The 26,491-nt window shown below is 36.9% G+C and overlaps 1 protein-coding gene across 1 annotated transcript in view; it reads left to right on the top strand.

Annotated features, from left to right (window-relative positions):
* ATRNL1 (attractin like 1) overlaps positions 1–26,491 on the top strand; it is a 784,866-nt gene that overhangs the window by 678,159 nt on the left and 80,216 nt on the right. The window contains exon 28 of the mRNA XM_072805187.1: positions 2,834–2,948. Within this exon, the coding sequence (XP_072661288.1) occupies positions 2,834–2,948 (115 nt within the window). The remainder of the gene's footprint in view (positions 1–2,833; positions 2,949–26,491) is intronic.

Genomic DNA, 26,491 nt, shown 5'->3' with positions numbered 1-26,491 from the left:
AAGAAACGAAATTATCTTTATTAGCACATGATGTGATAATCTATGTAGAAAATCCAAAAGAATCAACAAAAATATTCCTGGAATACTAAACAATACAGCAAGGTTGCAAGATACAAGGTTAAAGTACAAATCAGATGCTTTCCTACATACCAGCAATGAACAAGCAGAATATAAAACTAAAGATACAATAGCATTTATACTACTACCCTTCAAAATGAAATACTTAGATATAAATCTAACAAAGTATGTACAGTATCTATATGAGGAAAATTACAAAACTCTGATGAACAAAATAAAAAGAAGAAAAGGTAAAGATATTCTGTGTTCGTGGATATGAATAATAAATATTGTCAAGAAGTCTGTTCTTCCCAACTTGATCTATAGATTCAAAGCAATCCAAATCAAATGCCAGCAGGCAGCTTTGTGAATATCTACAAACTGACTCTAAATTTTATATGAAGAGGCAAAAGACTCATAATAGCCAACACTGTACTGAAGTCAGGAGGCCAGACACTGACTTCAAGACTTAATATAAACCTACAGTAAACAAAACAGTATAATATTGGCTAAAGAATAGACAATTAGATCAATGGAACAGAATAGAATCCAGAAATAGAACCCCATGAATATAATCAATTGTTCTTTGTCAAAGGATCAAAGGGAATGCAATGAAGCAAAGATAGTCTTTTAGGTAAATGGTTCTGGAACAACTGGATATCCATATGCAAAAAAAAAAAAAAAAGAATCTAGACAAATACCTTACACTCTTCACAAAAATTAACTCAAAATTGATCATAAACCTAATTGTAAACTACAAAACTATTAAAATCCTAGACAATAACCTAGAAGAAAACCTGGATGACCTGGCATATGGTAATGACTTTTTAGATACAACATCAAAAGCATAATCTGTGAAAGAAATAATTACTAAGCTGGATTTCATCAAGATCAAAAACTTCTACTCTTCAGAAGACAATATCAAGAGAATGGGAAGCCAAACAACACTGGGAGAAAATATTTGCAAAAGAGACATCTGAAAAGAATTGCTTTCAAAAATAGACAAAGAACTCTTAAAGCTCAACAATAAGAAACAACGCAATTAAAACTGGTCCAAAGACCTTACAAATACCTTATCAAAGGAGACCCACAGAATAGCAAATAAGCATATGAAAAGATGCTTCATATCATATATCATCATAGGAAATTCAAATTAAAACAACAAGATGCCACTGCACACCTATTAGAATAGCCCAAATCTAGAACACTGTCATCGCCAAATGCTGGTGAAGAGGTATAGCAAGAAGAGCTCTTATTCATTGCTGGTGGTAATGCAAAATGGTACAGCAACTTTGGAAGATAGTTGATGGTTTCTTAAAGAACTAAATGTGCTCCTGCTATATGATCCAGCAATCACACTCCTTGATACTGACCCAATGGAACCGAAAACTTACGTTCATAAAAAGGCCTCCACATGGATGTTTATAATAGCTTTATTCTTATTTATTTTTTTAATTTATGTTTTAGAGAGAACACATGCAAACGTGGGGGAAAGGGGCAGAGGGAATGAAAAAATCTTAAGCAGGCTCTATGCTTAGTGTGGAACCCAACATGGGGCTTGATCCCATGATCCTGAGATCATGGCCTGAGCCAAAATCAGGAGTTGGATGCTTCACTGACTGAGCCACCCAAGCACCCCCTGTGGTAGCTTTATTTTTAATTGTGGAAATTTGGAAGCATCCAAGATGTCCTTCAGAAGGTGAAAGGATAAATAAATTGTGGGACATCCAGACAATAGAGTGTTATTCAGCATTAAAAAAGAATAAGCTAGGGATCCCTGGGTGGCGCAGCGGTTTAGCGCCTGCCTTTGGCCCAGGGCGCGATCCTGGAGACCCGGGATCGAATCCCACGTCGGGCTCCCGGTGCATGGAGCCTGCTTCTCCCTCTGCCTGTGTCTCTGCCTCTCTCTCTCTCTCTGTGTGACTATCATAAATAAATTAAAAAAAATTTTTAAAAAAAAGAATAAGCTATCAAGACACGAAAAGACATGGAGAAACCTTAAGTGCATATTACTAAGTGAAAGAATTCAATCTGAAAAAGTTAAATTCCATAGGATTCCAACTATATGACCATCTGGGAAAGGCAAAACTGTGGAACCAGTAAAAACATCAGTGGTTGCCAGGCTTTGGGGTAGTGAGGAAGGGATGCATAGGTGGAGCACAGAGGATTTTTAGGCAGTGAATATACTCTGAGTGATACTATAATGTTGGATACATGTCATTTATGTTTGTCTAAACCCATAGACTAGAATACAAGAGTGAACCCTAATGTAAACGATAGATCTCTGATGAGTATGATGTGTCAATGAAGGTTCATCAGTTGTAACAAATATACCTCTCAGATGGGGGCCATTGATGGTGTGGGAGACTAGCATATGTTAGGGCAAAATGTAGAGGGGAAATCTCGTACTGTCCTCTCACTTTTACTGTGAACCTAGCACTGCTCTAAAGCATAAAGTCTAAAAATTTTTTAAAAAGTCTATTAAAGAAAAAGAAACAAGCTAAAAATAGAACAAAGCATGCTTTTCAAAAATATGCACCTATACTTAACTCCCCAAAGGAAAAAAAAAAGTCTTCTGCATGTTAATGACTACCACTACAAAAACACTAAGTATTACTTTGAGGAAATATTCGATTGAACTATTAAAAAATAAGACATTGTATGTCCCCATCCACTAGGAATGTACAATTTAGTTGACTGAAGCATAAGTAGGAGAAAAGTAAAATAACAGTGTCGTGTCAATTATGCAAATTTAAAATTGGGTTTTCTTTTTCAGGGAGCACCCAAGCCAATAGCCATTGAACCATGTGCTGGGAACAGAGCTGCTGTTCTGACTGTGTTTCTCTGTCTACCACGAGGATCATCAGGTGCCCCTCCTCCTGGACAGTCTGGTAAGATGAATGAGGAACCATCAGCAGTTAAGCAAAACATGCAGACTAACCAGAAGAAATAAATAATAGTATCAGGCACTACAGTGAAGACATGGTTCTAATTTAAAGCATGATAGAATTTATTAGAATGCACACTTTAACAAAATATCTAGAAGTCTGCATTGCTGTAAATTCAGATTTTCCAGTGTTTCTCTTAAAACTACATGTTAAATATGTGTGTGTTTGTGTATGATATACCTGTGTATATATGCTCACAACACCCCCATCCCCAAGTTGTTGTAACTACAGTGAGAACTCTCACTAGCACAGCAAACAAGTTTTTGACCCTTTTGGGCAGCTTATTTATTCCCAAATAGGATGCCAAATTATAAATGTGATTAGAAGTTTGCTTTATAAATATGGAAGCAAATTAAGGAATTTACTTGCATGTTTGGAATGTGTAGTGGTGTCAGAGGATGATAGCTTGATGCCACCATCTCAGGATGTTTATTATAGGTTCTTGTTATCAGCACCAGACAGCTGGAGCTCATGGGCCAGGGAACCATCCCACCAATCACAACAAGCCTTGCCTCTGATTCTCCTTTTCCTACATGAAAAACATATTTTGAATTTGGGGCTAACTGTATGTGTCCTATTAGAGGTCTTCACATTGCTGTGATGTGGTCCACATTGTACACATGCACAGTGTTGAGTATAATTTGCAATTAAATCACAAACCATGCTTATTCCTCTTTTTACATATTCTATTCTATTTACTACAATGTTTTATTTTTCTGTCTCCTGATTATTTGCTCCATCCAACTCTTATGAAATGGATGCTTTCTTGAGGGCAAGGGTTGTTTCAGATCTGTCTTTCTTTTCAATTCCCCTTAAGCAAAAAGTGTCAGAGATCTGGCAAGTTCTCAATAACAGTAACTGATGCTGAACTCACCTCTCTGCTTATTTTATCTCTTCTTGGTTTCCTAGCTAGCTTTGACCTTGCTCCTCACTTTTTTGATTTGTATCCAACCTGACACACAAACGGAAGCTCCATTACTTTATAGCCTATAAACTTAAGATATTCATGTAAAGGAGTTTTTCCCATATGAGGACAGAGGGTTTCCATCACTTTTAGTCTTGTCATTTATGGTACCTGATGATATCTTGTTGCAGGGGTTTCTACCCAAAGTTCATTTGTAGGTGTTTATTCAAAGAAATAAACATTCTTTGTACTTTCTCATATGATGACTGAATGCCTTGATCTTCTTTCAGAACCACCAAGGTAAATGTAAATGGTATGCAGTAAGTAGAATAGTTTGGCACTGGTCAGATAAGATGGATAATTATGGGTACTGTGCCCAGCTAATGGAAGTATTGTTTTAGGGCTGGGATGATTTCCAAAGCAAACACTTCCCTAATGAAAACAAGTCTGTGTGATACACACCAAGGTTCTTCTAGATCCTTGACAAGATGATGTACTGATGGGCAGAGTGAAGGCACCTGCCAATACTCTGTCCCTTTAACCTTTGAAATCTTTTTGACTGATCTGAAAGAACCAAATAGCAGTGTGGATCATTACCTCAGCTGTGTTCTATTACAGATGCATTATGATTACTAAGGATAAAGCGACCTTAGATGTGCATAGTGCTTTACTCTTTACGAAGTGCTTTCCTATTTTTCACATTTGATCCTCATGACAAGCCCGTGAGATCAGTATTATAACACTCACTTTGTAGATGAGGAAATTGAGGCATAGAAATCTATTTCTATACTCAAGGAATAAATAGGAAACTACTAGAGTATAGAGCAAAAAACACCAAAACAAAACAAAACAAAACAAAAAAAAAGCTTCTCGCTAACATTTCAGGTCATTTTCCCTGATGATCTGTAGCAGAGAGCTTATTTCTCTATAATCCATAGCCCTTGTCTTCACAAAGCCCAACACTGGAGGGAGTACTGAAAATGCCCATGGTATTGATACAGGTAGACAAAACCTTGAGTTAACTTACCATACTTTTTACAGAGCCTGTAGATTGAATATCTGTGTGCATAATTCAGAATGAGCTTTTTAAAAAAAAACTAATAAATGTTTTCTAGGTATTTTTATAGGATTAGGAATATTCTTTGAGTCTACTTCAAAATACAGTATTACCTGCTGTCTGCAGTCTACTTTGAAATGCATCAAAAACATGGTATTGATGGATGTATAGTAGGATGAATGGATGGACAGATATATTATAAAGCAAGTAAATGTTAATGGTATAATCCAGGTGGTGGGAATAATGTCATTAAAATTCTTTCCACTTTGCTGCACCTTTGAAATATTTTATAGTAAGATGTTGGGAAACAAACAGAAAACTCCTGACTTCACTGCAACCTAACAAACAAAATAAAATTAAAAAAACAGTGTTTGTAGAGAAAGATTTTCTGATGTTCACATCTCATTTTTCCCTAAACAAGGCAAATATTAACAACAATGTACAAATTAAAGGATTTATCTCTTTTACTCTTCATCAAGATACTTGGTATGTACACAGCCAATTAAAACTTAACATAGTCCCATCCACTGTTTGAGAGGAAATGCATTCCAGTGATCATTCAAGAACCATATTAGCTCTTGGAAAGGAAATGTTGACATTGGTTATCTTCATTTCCAGAATTTGCTTTATCTCTTATTTTATAGGAAATGCATTTATGTGCCTGTGCTTATTGCAGTGCCCTACACATAGAATGCAGTTCATAAATACTTTTGATGATGATGGTGATAGAGGAGGAGCTCCATGGATAGACTCCTGACCCCATCATCACTATGAGAGGAACACAGTGCCAGGAACCTTCTCCTGGATCTTGGGTGATTTGTCTCCAGTTACTAGTATATCTATTCAATGACTAATTAGTATTATTTATTAGATTAAAAGTTCTCTTGCAGTACTTAGCATAGTCTCAAAATTTTTTATGAAGCCCTTTTTTGAAATGTAGCTTTCCAAATGTGGAGTGATGCTTTTCATAATACGCTCTTCATTACCATGAATAAAAGCCCTTAAGACAAGGATAAGTTCAGCCATAAAGAGAAGGCGGAAGCATCTGAGGAGCATGGTGGTTTTCTCTTTGAAACTGAATGTCAGCACTGACAAATCAATGATTCAGTGACACACAGGTGCTAGTTTTTTAGTCATCTCTTTTCAGCAGCAGCTAGTAACTCTTTTTTAATTTAAAGGATAACACTGTCTTTGGAGTTTATTCTCTTTCCATCAGATATTTTGGGAATTCTTAGCAAGTATTAAGGGTCTAAAATGTGTGAAGTCCCTTCCATGGCTTTCATCTTAATAGAGGTCAAAAGAAAAACTGCAGATTCATCCTTCAGATTATCCCATGCACTAATCTTTTTTTTTTTTTTTTTTTTTTTTTTAATGTAATGAGTTTAGGTGTTTGTAGCAATTCTCCCTCTAGGTGGCTTAGAAGAGTAAAAGCAAAAGATATTAAATAGGCTTTTTGGCATTCCTGGAGCTGGACTAATTAGGTTCCCAGCTCCCCCACCCAGTAAACCTGCTGCTTCATTTCTCTATTTTTGTGTGTGTGTGTGAGAGAGAAACTACTGCCAACCATGCCAGACTGTTTGGTTTAATGTAAGATCTCTGCTGTTGACATATGTACACTATACACCACTTTCTCTACTGACCTCAGAATGGTTGAAAAACTGACATCCCCATGAAAACAGGGCCCATCAAGTAATTGCTGCATGACACTAAACAACCAAGCATGTCTCCAATCACCTTGGACGGCAAGATCCCCAAGCGTTTTAGAGTCACATTAAGATGAAATGTGGACAAAGTAAATAGAGCCCTTGAAAAGCATAAATTGAAAATGATAATGATTGCTGTCACTTTGTGATGGAAGATTATGGATTTCATAGTTTATGGATTCTCACTAATAAGAAGCAAATTAACTCTTCTCAGTGGATTAAAAATCCCAGGGACCCAGATTTCCACTGCCAAAAAGGAGCTATGTGCTTCAACTAAAGGTAGAATTTTTCCCTGATCTTGCCTCATGTTTCATTGAGTCTAACATTACCAAAAAGAATACCATAGAAAGTCTAAGGTTTTGATTTTTTTCTTTAGGCTTACATGTTTTGTCAGGATAACTAGGTTATTTTGAAAAATCTAGTATATTGTATAATGTTTAAAATGATAGTCTACTCGTGGTGTCATGGATAATGATGACAAAAAGAAGAAACCTTGGTTTAATTAAATGAAAAAGAGGTGGGGAATAAAGGAACTAGTAATTCTGAGCATTGTCTCTGGCGCTTTCCATATTAGTCATTGGCTTTACCCTCTTCATGATTCTGAAAAGTAGCACCAGTGAAAGGTAGAAGGTCCTCTGCAATCCCAGAGATGGATTGGGAACAGACTCCAGGTCTGCAGTTTCTCAGTATAGTACTCTTTCCTCTGAAACCAGTTTTTAAAAATAATTCACATTTTCCAGAAGCTTTGGAGTTTTCCTATCTTTTAAGACTCTCTGTTTTCCTTCCATAACTTTGATCTTCACACTTGTAGAAACACACCTGTTGATCTAATCTTAGCACTCTCTCTGTTAGAGGTGGCTAGAATAGGAAATAAAATTACTGAACCATATCAAGACTTCGTTATAAAAAATCTGGCATGGTAGTTATCTTTTAACTTCAAATCCAAATATTATTTACATCCACCATATGTATCTTCATAAAGAAGAAAGAAAAAAAAGGGGGCATTTCATGGCAAAATAAACTATAAAATCAGGCAGAGAGACCAGGCAACAACAAAACACAGTCATCTGAAATTATTGTAATAAATATGACTCTATGTCAAAAATACACCTGCTATTAAAAAGGCCCACAGATCAAGAATAGGAAATAACTTTATCTTCTATCCAAAATATAGCTATATAGTGATTGTAAATCTTCATGTACTACCTTTATTCATTTGAGAAATATTTAAAAGTGTCTGCTATATGCCAGGCAGTGGATGGATGGTAGTGAACAAAAACAGAGTTGCTGTACCTATAGGGGTTACAGCCTATGTGGAGATAAACATGAAATAAGTAATCATGCAAATAAACCCATAGTTACAGACAGTGTTAGGTGTTATGGACACAGAGTAGACTATGAGAAAGTTGAAGTGAAACTGATACACAGTTACTAATGTGTATTATCATTCTAAGGAAGTAACAAAATGATAAACTCATTCAAAGGCTTTTTCTCAGTTCTCACCTGCCACCATGTCTCTGTCCTGCTTGACAGTTGAATAGTCCCCACCTGGCCTCTTCAACTTCTGGAAGCTCTCCTCTCTGGTGTGCCGTGACCTATCTGAGGCACCTACTTAGAGATGATGAACGTAGAGCAGTACCCTCTGTTCTTGATCTGCCTCATCTGCCTCTACATTCAGGTGGGGATCTCTGAGGTTTGATCCTTTGGCCAGCCTCTCATCCTTCTCCCCCTATCCCTTGAGGGTCATTCCCTCTCCACTCACAGGGGGGCAAACTCCTGACTCTGGATCTCCAGCCACCACCGCTCACCTGTTGAGCACCAGCACTGGAACCTGGATTTGCTGCTCTTCGGGCTTGTCCCTCTTCCTTCACACCCTCCCTGTGACCATCACCGACTCCCCTACCATTCTTTGTAAAGTTCATTTCAGAGTGGCTCAAGTGTGAAATCCTGGAGTCGCTTGCCCCCTTCTCGCTTTCTCCCATTTTATGTCCAAATAATCACGAAGCTCTTTAAGATCTTGCCCCCCTGGCAGATAGAGCAGACATCATGTTTTTGACATTTTATCTCCAGTTTTTATCTGGGCACTGGCTGCTCTCACTGGACTTCTGCCAAAAGAGAGCACAGTTCTAATCATATCACTCTCTTCCTCATAAACCTTTGCTGGTGTTTTATTGCCTGTTGAAGTGAGTCCAGACATGTAGTCTGGGATGTGAGGTTCTCCTCAACCTCTCTTCAGTCTTCCTTCAGGTTTGGTGTTCACCTACAGATCCCTACCCGCGCCTCCCTGCAGAGCCCCGCTGCTGAGCCTGCCCTCGGGCGGTTGTTTTAACCTCTTGGATCCTCACTTTTCTCACCTATAAGATAAGACAATGGCTACATGGTATATTTTTATGATTGATGCCAGGCCTGTAATCCCACATGGGTGTTTCTTCCTATGATTCCATGAGTGTGTGTGTTGTCTGGCATACTCACTGTTGCTCCTCATGCCTGAATGCCCTCTCCCTCCTACCTGTTTCCAAAGCCCAGTCCAAAAGCCAGTTCCTCTTCCATGAAGCCTCCTCCATATAAATGTGACCTCACTCTCCTTGAAATCCCAGAGGATTCACTGGCTCAATTCTTTACTGCTCCATCACATGTACCAGAGTCACTGTGTATTCTTCTGAACTTTCTTCCCAGATAGTAAGCTGTCTGAGAGCAGTGGCTGTGTCTTATTTTGTCTTCAAATCCCCAGCTGCTAACAAATTTTTGATACTTAGTAGTTGCTTGATAAATATTTAATTGATGAAAAAAATTATCCTTAAATGATAGAACTTCCTCACCAAAAAATATGTAGAAAATATGTAGATATAAGCTATACAAATGTAAAATTTACTAGTTATAATTTCACTTCAGGCCCATAATCTTTGATAGACTGGATTGTCTGTATTTATGATTCATATAGGATTTAAGTTACATGTCTTGGGGACTAAAATCAAGCTCAACATTGTACCTTTGATGAAAGAAATTAAAACTTGGTTGCTTAGATTTAAGGTTCAAGGAAAATGAGAACATTAGGAGGAAATGACACAAACAATAAGACACTTTATATTTCCAATGTAGCATATACTTAAACCGTAAATTTATTCTGTTTTTTTGTTTTTGTGATGTGAATGTTGATTTCTTTCTTGGACAATAATTTTTACAAAACCATGTTATTTCAGTTTGAAAGAGCACAACCAGGTTTGATCCTTTATGACAAGAAAAATAACTTTGAATCTACATATTAGTTATAGTCAGGGCAGGTAATCTCAAAAATGCATCTGACAAATAAAAAGTGTCAATTTGCTGTTGTATTTGTTATTAACACATATCATCTGCTGTAATTCTGCTCTGTGCTCATTACCATTCTTTGAATTGTCATTACCCTTTAAAGTATATATTATCACTTTGCTTTCACAGATAAGAAAAATAAACTCAGGGAGGGTAAGTCACTTAAGTCACTTTCCTATAACCACATGGTAAAGAAGTTATTGAGCCAGAATTTAAAACCAGAAAATCTCACACTATAATGCTCTTTCCAAATCTTTTTATCTCCCCCATGGGGATAGTGGGAAGTGGGGTGGGTTATGATCAGAGACCATTAGCTATGTGCTTTGTGGGATAGTGCAAGTTTTTTCCTTCCTTTCCCAGTGTCATGGCTATGGTCCTCCCATTTGAGATTGTGATTTTTTTCTTTGTGCCATTGTTAATTGAGAGAAATTGATTAATGTGCAGAAGGAACGAAGAAGAAAATAAGAACAAGAAACATGAAGAATAGTGAACATGGCTAATTAAGCCTACTGTAGAAGTGACTGGTACAGCCTAAAAGTTAACTCAAATACTCTCAAGATAGAGCAATTAAAAACAAACCCACATGAAAAGTCAGAACTTATGGACATGAAAAATGAGACCCTCAGCACTGAAAGCATGGCCAGCACATTTTTCTTTTCTTTTTTTTTTCCTCCCCACCTGCCACCCTGTTCAGGTATTTCTAGAATTGGCTGGTCAATAATTATTTTGATCAAAGAGAGAAATAGGAAAAAGTAAGCAACTCAACAAATCAACTTACAAAGCCAAAGGGAAAAATCAAAATTTGTCTGGAATAAGTAAGCTGCCTTCAAAGCAACCAAACAACAAAATAAGAACTTTGCAGATATTAATAAAATGTAAAGCCTAAATCAGCCTGCCAGTATTTCTTATGATGGCTGACACCGTGGTCTCTATGTAAAACTTCCAATTAGTAAGATGTTTCACTTTTAATTGGTCATGAATTAAATAGTCCTGCTTTACATATATTTCGGGGGAATTTAGCAGAAGGCCACCTCCTGCCTTTAACAAGGAGAAATGGGTAATCCTGAATACAAGAGAATTTTAGAATTTTCGTAGCTTTAGAAAGGACTTCAAAACCATCTAACTCTATCCTGCATTTTACAAAACAAAAACAAAAAACCTTCAGAGCCAGAGACAGGGAGAGATTTGTCAAGCTCATAGCTCAGTGCAGACCAGAGCCAAGGTCTCTGGATCCCTTGTGGAGGGAGGGAATTTACCTCTACCTCATGTTTATTATGCCATGTTGTAAAACCTGGCAAGAAAAGACAACAGTAATAATCCCCTTGTTGCCAGAAGGGCAGTACTGCACACCTTCCCTCACCAGGCCCCAGAAATGGCAGACAGAAATGAATTCCCTAGGTCCGAAAAGGAAAATTAAATGGCTTGAGAAAATATGTCTGCTTACCAGCAAACTGATAAAATGTGGGTCAAGGGCCCTGGGAATTCCTTCTTTTCATATAAACATTTTTCTGGTGACCACTCCAAAGGGCCAGTGGTCCCTTAGCAAATTCATTGGGATGGAGTCTATTCAAGTTTTGATAAAAATTCCATGTTATACTGATAGCTGATTTAATCCCTATTATTTACTGTAAAATGGTGCCACAAAACCTACCAAAGGCATCTTTTAGTGTGACTATCCCTTCATTCTTAATGAAAGACCCAGTGGAGGCACAAGCACCAATGATCACAATGTTGTAACTCTGAAAAAGGTAAACATTGATTATAACAACACTACCACTTAAGGCCAGAGTTATCTCTCTCTAAGGACTTTTAGGGAAGGAATTAATGGTCCTCTGAAAAGTGAATAAGTTGTTTCCTCTTATCCACAGTATTACTTGCAAATGAGTGTAGCCCATGTAAGTTGAGTCTACATCCCTAACTAATGGGCAGCAAGTTCAGAGCAGTCATGCAGATAAAGCATTGGCAAAATTTAAGAAAGAGCTCATCCTCTTCTTTAAGAACATGACTCCAAAGGTGTAGTTTGAGGAGACCTAGTTGGTCCCTGGAATTTTCACTTAGAAGCATTGGAAGAATAAATGAATTCTTGCCTCATGAACCGGCTATCTGAATAATTTGAACTGAACCTTGAAGGCCCTAAAAGTCTGGATGCAGTGACCATACATTCAGTTCCATTTATTCAACAAGCCAGGCAAGGATCATCAAATCAATAACATGACTGTGCCATCTGCTTTCCCCCTGCTCACCATCATAATGAAAAATGACTCCTTAAGTGTTCTGTGAGGCAATTAGCTCTGAATGTAGAACCGTAATGGGGAGAGGCTGAGTCACATTTGTATTCAAAACTTTACTGGTAAAATGGAAAGGAAACTGTTGTCCATATTAATAGATACATAAAATGTATAAATGGGGTAATTTGGTATTACTCTATTTATGCGTAATATTATACAATTGCAGAAACACAGAGATAGGAAGGGCACTGAAATGACATCTGGCTCATCCAGCGGCTTGCAGCCACAGCTGGTGACCCTTTCCAGAATCATTTTGGACAGATAGACTGTTTCCAAAGACTTTTCCAAAAGGCATGCGCATACCTTCTGGGACTAATGCATTCTGTTATTTAACAGTCTTTAACTGCATTTTGATCCCATTTTCTTTTGTTTTCTCTCTCTTTTGTTTTTGTTCTCATCCCTCCAGAAATAGAGAACAGCTGATCATGTTCTTTAATCCATCACATTTTGTAATCACCTCCCAGCTCAGGTTCAACACATTGCTCCCAGTCTTTCTATCCATGCCTTGTAAAGCCTATGCCTTCCATCTTGGGTCACCTCATGGCTCTCAGAATGTTCTTCAACCTTCCCAAATGTCATCCTCTCAAGAGTCATGGAGTAGAAAGAGATTCTAGAGATAGTTCTGTCCCTTTGTTTGAAAGATGAGGAAACTGAAGTTCACCTGAACAGACTTCCTTAGTACCCACCGTTCTAGAGCCCAGGGGGCTCTCTCTGGCTTTAGTCTCATTATGCCTTAATGCTAACATCTCTCTTAAAACCAGCTGCTCTGCCCTGCTGGATACTTTCCCCCACAGTTCAGTAGGACTCCTCTGTTCCTTCCTGACCCTTCCTGCCATTCTGCATTTTGTATTTATACCTACTGTTTTTCTTGCACAGGAAAAGGGAACAGTTCATTTCAGTTAGTTTCTCTGATGTTTCAAGGTCATTTTTGAAGCTTAACCCCCTATTCTAAGCTTCTTTCTCATGCCCTATGCCCTATTTGTGTTATCTGCAAATATGGGATTTTAGGGAGATATGAAATACTTCACATTGCTGGATGCTAAAGTGATTTTTTAAGATACACTTTGATGTCATGGATACACCATACCCCTGTCCTGTGCATGTACAAGTCCTTCTGCCTGAACTATCCTCCAAAATATACCAACGCACACCTCCCCTTCCAACAGGAAAATGTCGCTCCAAGGGTCACCACCTCTGTGAAACCTGTTTCCATCCTCAGTCCACTCCTTTGTGTTTTTATTTATTACTCTAACATTTTTATTATAGTGTCTCCATTTTACCCAGACAAGCTAAGGGCAGGGCTTTCCCCCTTATTTATCATTATATCTCCAGGGACTAAATGGTGCCAAGAACATAATAGAAACTCAGTACATGTGCTTAATTATTTTACTCCTTTCTTTTACTCATCTATCCTTGTTGGTGCTAACTTCCCAGAGTCCAGCTCTTAAGCTTACTGCAAATTTTCAACTGCATTTTGCCCGTGTACTTATTATAGATGCCTTACTATGAATTAATTCTATATATATCTCTGGTTTTGTTATTATTATTTTTTATTTCTCTGGTCTTAAAATGAAAACACCCTCCCTAATCTCTGGCCTAAGGCTTGTCTTCTGAAATAGGATCAAAAACTTTACTGAGGTTAAATCACTTGATTCTTCATTGCTGACTAAGACTATTGTTCCAGCCGCATTCTGAAGGACTATTTGTTTCAAGTCATGTTAGTCATTTTGCAATATGTGGTTTATTTCTCCTTACATTTAACAGGTTTCTTTGTGTCTTTTAATATATTTTTTCATAGATAAAAATCTCACTTTGATGATTTGGTCATTCACAAGATCATTGACCATTTCTACGACCATTCTTTTTTCTTTTCTTAAAAATGAGTGCTTCATAGGCTCCTCTTCATTCTGGGTGCTTTAAGCAGGATCAGAGTCCCCACTCCTTTCCTTGGTGGCTTAGGAGTGAGTCACCAGACTCTGCTTCTGTTGCTTGACCATCCTTTTACAGTCTGCTCTGATTCTTGCTTAGCTATGTGGCTTCTATTCCTTTGTTGTGGGTTTTTAGATCACAGCTATTCTTTAAGACAGATTTTTCAAACACTTTGAGTTTCTCTATTTTAATATTTGTTACTAGCTTTTTCTCTCACATGTAAAAACAAGTCAATATTTTTAAACTTGTCTTATGCTTAGTGCATTACAGATTATGTTCTATTTCCCTTTATATCTCCAGAGGTCAATTTAGTTTTTGCATTAATGGTTTTCACTTTCCTCAATTCTTCAGAATCATCCTGGTATCCTAATCTTCTTAGATGACGTAAAGTCTTGTCAGGACACTCCATCTCATTTTAGCTCTTTGTATAGCTCTTTTCTTTCCATCTGAGGTTTTACCTCAACTTCCTTTTTCACCTGCATTACAAGGACTTTTAAGATTACAAGTATTCTCACCTATCATGTTGGTGAAAATTAAAAATATGACAACACATTGCTGGTGAAAATGCAGACTGGCACAGCCCTATTGGAAAGGAGTTGGCAATAAATACCTAACAAAACTACACTTCACTCTTTTGACCCAGCAATTCCACTCATAGGAATATACCCTAAAATATACTTCCAGCAATTACATGGGCATTCATTTCAGCATTGTTTTTAATCACATACTATTGGGAACAACTTAAATGAGAATACATAGGAAAGTAATAAAATACATTATAATACATCCACAAATAGAGTACAATGCATCTTTAAAGAAAAGATGAAGAAGATGTCAATAAACTGGTATGAAATTATTTCCAGGATGTATTATTAAGTGAGAGGGGCACTTGGTGGCTCAGTTGGCTAAGCATCTGCCTTCTGCTCAGGTCATGATCCCAGGGTCCTGGGATGGAGTCCCATGTCAGGCTCCCTGCTCAGCAGGGAGTCTACTTCTCCCTCTCCCTCTGCACTCTCCACCCCCCCACTTGTACTCTCTCACACACACTCTCTCTCTCTCTCTCTCAAATAGATGAAATCTTTTAAAATATTGTTAAGTGAGAAATAAAGTGCAGAAGAGTATCAAGAGTATGCTATCTTTCATATATATTTCATATATATGTATATATTTCATATATTTCAAGAAATAAGGAAAATTTTTAAAATATACAGATATCCAGTCAATTTTGTGGAAGATTACAAAACCATAAAACAAAAACAAATGAGATTGGTTACCTACAGGGAGTGGGGTGGAAATAGAATTTGAAAATGGAGGAATAGGAGAGTGGGGGGTATAGGAGTGAGGAATGAGGAGGGAGTGACACTTCTCTAAGTACCTTTTTATATACTGCTAGAAACATTGTAGTGTTTCACATACTCAAAACAAAGAAAATCAGCATGTGGGCAACCCAAAATGAAAGAAAACCATAAAAAATGAGCCTAAGGGTATTTCAAATGGTAACATACTGGCACTGAGGGGATAGTAAAGAAAAGAACAGCCTTAGTAACTTGGGGAAATAATATTGTGACTGCACACTGTAAGGCTAAAAGCACACAGAACTATAAGCAAACATTGTACTATAGTTAGTACATTCGTTTCTTTGGAAATGGTGGAGGGGGTGGGCATGGGTTTGCAATGCTGACAGGATGTCTATGCCACTATTAAACAAACAAGTTAAATACATTGTGGATAATGAGAGCTGGGTTTCTCACTCACTGTCAGAGAAAATAAGATACACCTATGGGGAAAATGAGAGGAGTAGAATGAGTTCTATGGTTCCAGATTGGAATTAGAAGCATCAGCAAGAGCTTATTCACATACCTGTAGGTATATGTAGAAATTCAGATTTGTGTATGTGGTTTGGTGTATGTATGAATGTTTCTTAGCTGTGTCCCCTGAGAGTCTGGAAACAAGGATAACCTTGGTAGCAATGAACACTCTTATTCACATCTCTGGATCTCCTAACAATATCATCCAATAAAAGGAACCAGAGCTTTTGGGAGGAATGGTTGACTCCAGAGCCAGGAAGGGAAAATGCAAGATGAGCTTGGGAGGTCTTATGGCTCCAGAGTTTAAGAGTAAGTGTTCAAAACATTATGAAGACATGTTGGGAAGACAAAGGAACCCACCTGAGGGAACAACCATCCACCAAACCTCAAACAACCTGAGCAATAGAATAAATACATACACTATTAAATTATGACTCAAGGAATACATTAAATGTCCGTGAGTCCATACTAACATAGATACAAAATTTAATAAATTAATTTGTAGCAGAGAAAAGATGGCTCTTCCTTACAGTAGAATTCTAGTCAATGGATATATAAAGAATAAGGGAGATAGGAAAGTTATCTTAGACAAATACCACAGTGGTAATTACAACAGGCAAGAACAATTGACAGAGTCTAAAATAAATGGGAGAAAATATAATGTAAAACAGCACATTCGCAAAGCCTCAAAGTATCTTCCCACAAGACATTTATTAATTACAAAGGGGGAAGTAATAAGTTTGTAGTAGAAAAATATAGCAGACATGGCCTTATCCAAATGATCAGGGTTATAATACCAGCAATAATAAAACATAAAGAAATCATACACTCCCTGATATTTGCTCTAAAAGACCAAAACCTCACTTCTGTTCTTAAATGCTAAGTCTAATGCAATTATGAGGCAAGATCAGAACAAATCCAAATTGAGGAACAGTCTGCAAAACAAACTGACAAAAAGTCTTCAAAAGTGTCAAGGTCATGAAAGACAAAGGATGGGACTAAAGAATTAACACTAATTAGAGACTAATAACATCTGCATGCAATTAGATCCTGATTTAAATCCTGGAGCAGAAATAAAACATCAGTGGGAAAACTGGTGAAATTCAAGTAAGTCCTATAGATGATTCAATAGTACTAGATTGTTCTGGTTTTGATAATTATATTGTGATTGTATAAAATTGTACCAGGGGAAGCCAGGTAAAGGGCAAGTGAGAACTCTACTCCTTTTTAACTTTTCTGTTAAGTTTAAAATTATTTCAATGTGACTGGTTAGTAAAACATATTTTAGGATTCTTCTGCATATGGGTCATATTTTAAAAATCAACCTATAGATTATGGGCTGTATGAGGCGCTACTCGTGCAGTTTGGAATATCTGTCCTTGAGACTTTCAGTTTGGGGCTCAAATTTTGAAAGCACTGTTTTGTCTGTCCATGGTCTCTCCCAATCAGCAACCATGTAGGCTTTCTGTGTCTTGGTTTCAGCTGCTCAGGGGACTGGCTGTCACAGTCTTTAAAACTATTCTGCAGGATTTCCAAAGTGAATCTTCTATATACCACATAGTTTATATTAAGGCAAACCATCCCAAACATGCATCCAAATTTGGTGAAAATCTATCTAGCCATTATTACGTGATATGTTTACTTATAAATAAAAACATATACCTTAACTCATAATAACTAAATAACAACATAAGATAAAGCCACAATTTACTGAGCACCTGCCATGTATAGCCACTCTCCCAAGTGCTTTATGTATATTAACCATTTAATTCTCTTACTATAACCCCTGGGAGAAATTTTCTCTGTTTTACAGCTAAGAAACCATGCTTCAGAAAGGTTGTTTTACCTGCCAAAAATGTTTTACTTGCTGAAGATTTTACAGTAAGCAAGTTCGAGAGCTGGTTTTAAAGCCTGGTCTATGTGACCCATATGCTGGGCTGTCCTACTGTTGAAGTCTCTGAGGTCACATCTGCCAGGCCACTTGTTCATATATTAATGATGTTGAAAATGAGCAAATCTTATGAAGGCCTGATGCTATCCTCTTGAATTTCCCCCGTGATTCTTGAACTACATGTTCATTTTTATTTTGTTTGTTAGTTTGCTATAGTTTGTAGATTTTTTTTTCTAATTCTGCCTTCCATCTTTAAATCATTTTCATTGGGTACCTCAGAAAGTGTAGGACTTATAATGCAACATGAAAAGCAAGACTAATAAAAGCTTAAAACAAGATGATATACATTTGTTTTATCATATTTTTTAAGACAGAAAGAAGAGGGAGGGGCAGAGAGAGAGAGAGGGAATCTTAAGCAGACTCCACCTCCAGCACAGAGCCTGATATGGATGGAGCTCCATCTCAAGACTCTGAGAACATGACCTGAGCTGAAATCAGGAGTCAGATACTTAACCTACTGAGCCACCCAGGCACCCCATTTTTACCATATTTTTTGTTAAAGTTTTGAAAATGTTTAAAGAAATTAGTCATCCCAAGACCATGAAAAGTCTAAGAAGCTCTTTCTAATGAAAATATTCTTAAGTTATGTTGACCTGGACATGTCCTGCTGAACAGTTACGGCAGAGAGGAGGAGACTTATAATGCAAATATCATTTCTCTTGATTTTTCTCAATTTAGAAAATATATTCAGTAGGCTGTGCAAATGTCTGAAATGAGCAAAAATATACATACACACAACTACACACACACACAAACCCAAGCATACGATTTATTGGGCACTTAGTATAAGTCAGTTGCTGTAATAATATTTTTTATATTTTCTCGTTTAATTTTGTATTAATTCTATAAGTTGGAGCCTACTATTTGTACTTAGCAAGCAAAGAAAATTGAGGTTCAAAAACTTGAAATAACTGACAGACTCAGGATTTCAACCCATTTTTTTTTTCCTGAATCTAAAATGTATGCATTTAATTCCTATACTCTATTTCCCACTTAGGAAAATATTAAAAACAGCATGGAAAAAATACAAAGGAAAAAAGGCACTTACATGAAATATGTTAAGCTTACATCTAATTTGCTCTATTTTGTTATTTGGAAAAAAAAAACTAGAGCAAAAAGAAAGAAGGGATTTTAAAGTGTGTTTCAGAGATCAAACATTATTTTATCTTTTGTCCCAGAGCACTTCAGATTCAAACCCAAGGCTTCACTGCTGCTGATGCGCATCCGTCTCTGTGTCTCATAATTGGTAAATTTACATCATGTGTGTCACCAGCAGCTTAAGAAAGGCACAGATGTCAGTTTTGGAAATCCTGGGAATTTCAGGCTTCCTCAGACTAATTGGTACAATCGATAAAATGCTAATGAAAAGAAAATCTGAACTTTTACCATAGTAACTGAATTCTGACCACAAAGATTAATGTAACTGCCTTTCTGGAATCCCTATATTTTCACACAGTAAATATATATATAAACATATATGTAGTGTAATAAGTGGTTTAGGGATATAGGTGCTTGTATAAGTATATTTAACCTCCCAAGGTAACAGCCTTAAAGGGGTCAGGAACCAATTCAATATGTGTGTGTGTGTGTGTGTGTGTGTGTGTGTGTGTGTGTGTGTATTTATTTGTTTATTTGCATGTATTTTTATATATTTTTATATGTATTCCCTTTAGAAAATAAAAACTTACCTGTCTTAAACTGATCATGTAAAAATCACCAGAAATTTTCATTGCAAATAGTAGCTGTTTAATAAAACTGTTACATTTTCCTAGAATACAAGTATTCTATATGTCACCTGTTGGCTTTAGAGTCATCTTGGTAATGCCTCTAGGAATTTCAAGCAACTAACTAACTGCTTAAGTATTAATGTCTCTCTTAATGTCATATAATCAGAGGAAGCTTCCATTTGTTTACACCATCTTTAGTAGCAGAAGAATGGTACGAGACAAGGTCAGAGCCTGCTTACTGGAAACAGTAGCCTGCTAGGCTGTCTAGGATTCCTGGTATGATTTTTGCTCCCTGCACTGGCCTTCTTTCCTCTCTTTCAATCTCAGGATCATTAGCATAACAGGATCAGACAACTCGAGTTCATCTTGTTCAGCCCCCTGTCTTGTGCAGCCTCCATGTCATATTTTTAAACATATCCACAGAATGAGACTACACAGGTTCTCACTATAATAATTCCCAGATCTTAATTTCCTTTTAGTATTTGGAATGTGGCCACTGCATGATTGATTTTTATACAAACATACTAGAGCTTATACACTGAATTAGTTGCTGCCCCCTTCAAGGCTGTTACCTTGGAAGGTTAAATATACTTATTATACAAGTACATATATCCCTAAACCACTCATCACACTAAACATTATTTATCTGTCTGCCTCCCTAACTAGACTGTGAGCTTCTTTCTTTATCACAGTGTCCTCCATGTCCAGCATAGTGTGTGACACAATGAGCCAATACTTAGCTGAGTGAAGGAATGCATAAATTCATATAATCTATCCCTGTAATTTTATATGTATGAAAACAGGAGCCCTAAAAAAGGTGTACAGTTTTCCCAAGGTCATGTAGCTGATTATTGGCAGAAAAGCAGGTGACCCTAGGTCTTCTGTCTCTCAGGCCAATTGGTTTCACATGATATAGACATTGCTCAAAATAAGTGTTTGCTTCTTCTTTCCAATTGCTCTCAAAGCCCACAGTGTATTCTCTTGAATATACTCGGTGGCAAATCTTTATTCTCTTGAGTGATAACATTGATATTTAGAATCATCCTAATGCCTCTCTGATCTGGCCTCAGACCACCTTTCTCCCCTACTAGCACCTTCACTCATAGAAAGAAAATGCTCACTATTTGTCATACACAGCCTGACGTTCCCAGCTCTGAGAACACAGCTTATGCTGTGCCCTCTGCCAAGAACGTACTTCTTCTTTCACTCCTCACATGTCCAGATTCTACTCATCGTGGTTCATGTTCTTTCCCAAACAAGAATTTGAGCTGTCATGGCAGAGGGAAGGAGGTGAACATTGGTTGAACTAATGTTTTCATATTTCTTATATCTCACTAAGTGGAAGCCAGAAAGTGTACAGGAACTTGGTGCTCAGTGAAAAGAAAAGAGAAGAAGCCAATGAGTGTTACAATCTATCTAATGCATTACAAAAATCTGTGAAGGTATGTGTAAAATGATAATCCAGCCTTGTTTCAGCCTGAAGAATTCAAGGCCCCATTATGAAAAGGTTATCAGAGTCAGGTTTCCGAGTAATTTGCTTAAAAATATGCATTGGGATGATTTGACTCTGTTTATATTTCCAACCTTTGTGGGAAGGAGCTACCTGAGATTGGTAATCAGGTGTTTTTGTCTGTATATGTGAATGTGCCTATGAACACACAGTCTCTCATACAGAGGTGCTAAGGGCTGGGGAGTAGAGAAAGGTGCAGGAGATTTGGGATATTTCTCATGGAAAAAGAAGCCTTATTTGTCTTCTGGTACCCACTTTCACCTACCTCTCTCCATCACCACCGCCACACACACAAACGTCTGCCAGGTCTTTTCCCTGTAGCTCAGGGGTATTTTGTTTTATCAGCTGGTTTTATGAATATAAAATTAATTTTTATTTTTAAAAATTGAGAAAAGAGAAAGGAAAGTCTTACAGCCCAAAGCCTTACAAACCAGAGATAACTAACAAAAGATGTATTTCCTCTCAGGACTTTAGATACATTTATATTTTTTTCTTTTTACTTCAGGAGCATCATTTTTTAATGAAGTTCTGTATTCTGCTTTTCCACTGAAGGTTATATAATGAGTATTTCTCTGTGTCATTAAAAATTCTTCAGAAACATAATTTTAATGACTGCATAATATTGCATTTTATGGATGTGTCATAAACTTAATTATTCTCCTCTTCTTAGCTATTTATGTTGTTCCCCGGTTTCTTCTTCCATTTGGGGGAGGGGGGTTGTAAATAATGCTGCAGTAAAGATTCTTATGTAAAACTTTTGTCCACATCTCTAATAATTTTTTCAGGATACAATACTAGTTCTGAAACATAAGAATGAATCAATCAATCTATCTTTCTTTCTTTCTTTCTTTCTTTCTTTTTTTCTTTTCTTTTTCTTAGGTTTCAATACATATTGTTAAGTTGCTTTTCAGGAAAATTTTACCAATTTAAGTTCAGTCGACTGAGGCCTTTGAACATCATGAAAACCATTGTAGTAAATTATGGCCACATCCCCTCCCTAATGAAAATACCCATGGGACAGAGGGAGACAGTCAGATTTCATACTAAAGGGATTAATTGCAACTGACTAGTGACAGGTCCCTGCACTCAGCAAACCAGAAGCATCCACAGAGACCTCGTAGAGGAAAAGTATAGTAGAAAGCATCTGAAATTAAGACAAGGACATTTATTAGCATATGAAGAAGCTGGTAGTAAGGTTGCCAATATATATCTAGTACACTTGGTAGTATGTACTTTGTTATTTACACCCCACCTATATCCTGAAAGCATTTGAGGTGAGCATTGATCATCTGAGACTATTCCTGATGGAGTGTTCTCTGAGCTCCCAAACCTGCATAACTGACTAACCAGATTCCAAAGCAGAGATTAATTATTCCCATGTTCAGTGGGGCCTAACCAATACATCTCATCTTGATTACTGATAATATCATGAATACCTTTATACATCAATCAAGCTGTTTATGAAAGACAGTAAAACATTAAGATGGTTAAAAATATAGACTGTGGAGCCAGACTGCCTAAGTTTCATTCCTGGCTCTATCATTTAATAGCTGTGTTATCCTGTTATCCTACTCAATATTCTGTGCCTTAGCTTTTTTATCTATAAATTGAGGATACTCATTGTTTTTTCCTTTAGGATTGTCATGAAGAGTAAATATTTTAATACATGTACAGTACAAGGAACTTACTACTTACCAAGTACCCGTAGTAAGTGTTACGTATGAATCTATTATTTCAAGTTGCTAAGAATTAACTTCAACACATGAACTAATGTCAGCTAATAGTATTTTAAAGCACTTGCCTGGACCCTGTGGGTAAAAGGAAGACTTTTTTTAAACTAGGTTCCCAAGAATATTCTGGTTCCATCTTTGAAAAACTTTTTATGGTAACTCTACTAAGTAAACTTTTAGATCTCTCAGAAATATTGAAAGCAGTATCTATACTAAAGACATTTAAACATTAAAAAAAATTTAGCACTCTATCTTGTCTAAGGTAAAGAATTCCCTAAAGTAACACTTAAAAACCATGGTACTTTCCCATAATCTTACAATACAAATATAACAATGGCAGTGACAATAAAAGGTGTATTTCCTTTTAGAACTTTTTTAGCTATACCCTTTCTTCCTAGATTCATCTGCACAAATCTCACTGAGGTTATACATGTGTGTTTAGAATTTGCGTATATATATATATATATATAGAGAGAGAGAGAGAGAGAGAATCTATATAATATGGAATATATATATATATAAATGGAATATGTAGATGATATATATACAGGACTTCCAATTATATTATGTGTATATATATGTATATATAAAGAGAATCTATATAATATGGAAAATATATGTATATATATATATAATATTGAATATATAGATGGTATACACACACAGGACTTCCAATTTTGAACTGTCTGAAATCTAATTCCACTGAATGATCCTGATGAACAAGTGAACTAAATGAAAAAATCATCCAAGTAAAGGGACTGTTCAAAGAATCAGGAACTGCTTGACCAGCAGAAATTGGGCCATGGACTTAAGAGTATATAAAACTCTAGGCCAATCATGGATAATTGAAAGTCATAATCTTCCAAGGGCTTTAACTGAACATTTGGAAATCTGTATGAAAATAAACTGAGTCAACTGAATAAGAATAAACACAGCTCAACTAAACAGTATAAATCTTCAAAAGAAGAACCCTAATTAAAAAGATATATTGCACTTCCTAGACTTTGCCATTCTGGTTGTTTTCAATATTATGCCACTGGGAAAATCCAACTGTTTCTAATCAAATAATTTAAACTCCCATGCTGGGGCTTAAGGGTGGGTTTTCCCATTTTTCTCTTCCTACTTGTTTTGGGGATAAAGCAGTGCAAATTATTCAGACACCAATCAGATTTATCATCCTGTGCCTTTTGATGACATCCATCTGTTTATCTAAGAAGCCATTAAAGACTTATTGAGTTACAGCCCTATGGAGAAAATTGGGTTATCATCTATGGTTAAATCCAATTCTTGCATCTGCCATCTTTTCAGCTTATGTGGTATATTCTGAAATTACCCTGACTTGCAGACCTGCACTACAAGAATACATTTGCTTCATAGCCTTTTTATGTCATTTCTAGAGAATTTCTAATGCATGAGCAATTTGTGGTTCAGGAAAATGTTGACAGAAAGATGTCAGAGCTTTCTCTTGTTAAAAGTTCAAAAGCCTAATAGGGACTGTGCCAGCTTAACAGTCTTATTCAAAAGTGGCTACTGCTCAGTTCTGAGGTTTGTATTTAGAAAAGCCTATTCAAAGAAAAATTTGACTCTAGGTCACAAAACTAGAATTGTGTTAATCAGAAGATAAAGATAAATTAATATCAAGTCAAAATTCAAATGAACATAAAAAAGTGAGAGCTCATCACAAATGGTGTTAAATAAATACCAGCAGGTAAACTGATAAGACACAAAGGACCCAATCTTCCTAGGGAATGACGAGGTAGGAGTTCAGTGCTTATCTCACAAGTCAAGCAGCTTAAGCAATACTAAAAGTCATGTTTTCTGAGCTGGCTGAAGAGGCAGTGGACTGTGTGGAGAAAACTAATTGAAATAAAGTGAATATTTGCAGTTTCCTGGAGATACTGTTATAACCTGACTGCAGGAGCTCCAGAGAAAGAGCAACTGTGAAACAGGCAGATGCTTCAGCTTGCCAATTTTTCTAGTATTTGTCAGAGAAATAATGAAGAATCCATGAGGAAAACATTTCCTTGATTTGTTTATGTAAATCAGGCCAGATTTCTGGGAAGCCTAGATTTTCCCGGAATCTTCGAGGATTACAGCATGGCTATTCTTCCTTAAAATCTAGCTGTACACACCATTTATTGGCCATTTAAGGAGATCCTTCCGATCATATTTCAGTGTCCTTTCATTGTTTTCATCATTCTAAGATAAGTACCCTGAAATGGGAGACAATAGCTGTGCAACAGCTGAGCATTATCAGTTGAGACCTACATGCCGAGTGTGGCTGGTTTCAAAAAGATATTCCTTTGTCTCTCTACCTGTTCACTTGTCTATGACCTTCAGACAGTACTGATTGCACTGTCAGCAGAGAATCTGTTTTTATAAGTCACTAGTGATGACACAATTAGAGAAAGCTGTTGCCAAGCCAATGATGACTAGGAACCAGGACTTAGACCCCATAGTAGCCAATATGAGGAGGAGTCTTTGGGACTATTTCATCCTACTGAATTCATCCAAAAGGTGAGTTTGAGGAGCACCCAAAAAGCTCCTGTTAGAGTAAGAAATTTTATACTTCATGACTTTAAGATCTGGGGCCTATCATCACCACCCTACTCCACCCATAAAATACTTTCCCTAGCTTGCTCAAGTCTGAAATTCTATGACTTTATGTAGTTCCTAGTTGGGGAAAAGAAGGAGTGAGGGCCCTTTTGGCAAGGAGAAAGCACTTTGTTGCTCCAGAGCTTTATTCTGGGATCTACTCCACTGATTATCTATTAGTAAAATATACTGGCAGCTTTTCATTCATTTATTCAAAAACTAGTTTCAGAACACTTACAGATTGTTTCATAGTATTAATTAATTTTAGTGTTCAGGTAGGAAGGGTAATATTGAGGATTCTTTAAGAAAGTTTTTGGTAATTCCATTGATGGATCGGTTAAGGATTTTAACCCAGATATAAATAACTGCTGGAATGGCTAAAAGAAAGGTTCTGAATATGTAATGGGAATTGTTGGAAGCAGTAGGTCTGGGAGAACCAAAATGAGACCACGCAATAATGCCCAAAGGTGGTACCACCATTCTCCTCTCTTGTATCTATCTTTCCCATCCTCTTATCTCCTACAGAGATCACCATGCTTCTCAACGTGGGAGCAGGTGTGAATGCTCTCTCTGACAACTTGCTGGGGAAGAGTTGTTGTCTTTCTGCCTGTCAGTGACATCCCCTTCCACATCTTGTCTTTACCCTATGGCTTCTAAGAATGCAGGGTCCACAGCCAGAGATGCCTTTAACTTGCTGGACTGAGTTCTTCCACCTTGAAGATTACCTCCCTGATTGGCCTACCTTTCAACTAAAGTTTCCATTCTCACACTGACCAGTACTAATTGAAGGAGATAGCATCATCTCTTGGCAGTCAGGTTCCTGCCTGATTTTAGGTTGCCCTCCATTACTGACTTAAGACATGAAGATGTTTACCTTTACAAGTGTTTCTTGAGAGTCAATTTCTCAAGTACAGGGCACTATTGAAGAAGGAAATTACTGTAATATTAATTAATATACAAACTTTAGGAATAGAA

This window comes from Canis lupus, chromosome 29 (genome assembly GCF_048164855.1).
Source record: "Canis lupus baileyi chromosome 29, mCanLup2.hap1, whole genome shotgun sequence".
Lineage (NCBI taxonomy): Eukaryota > Metazoa > Chordata > Mammalia > Carnivora > Canidae > Canis > Canis lupus.
This window is presented reverse-complemented; position numbering and strand designations above follow the sequence as displayed.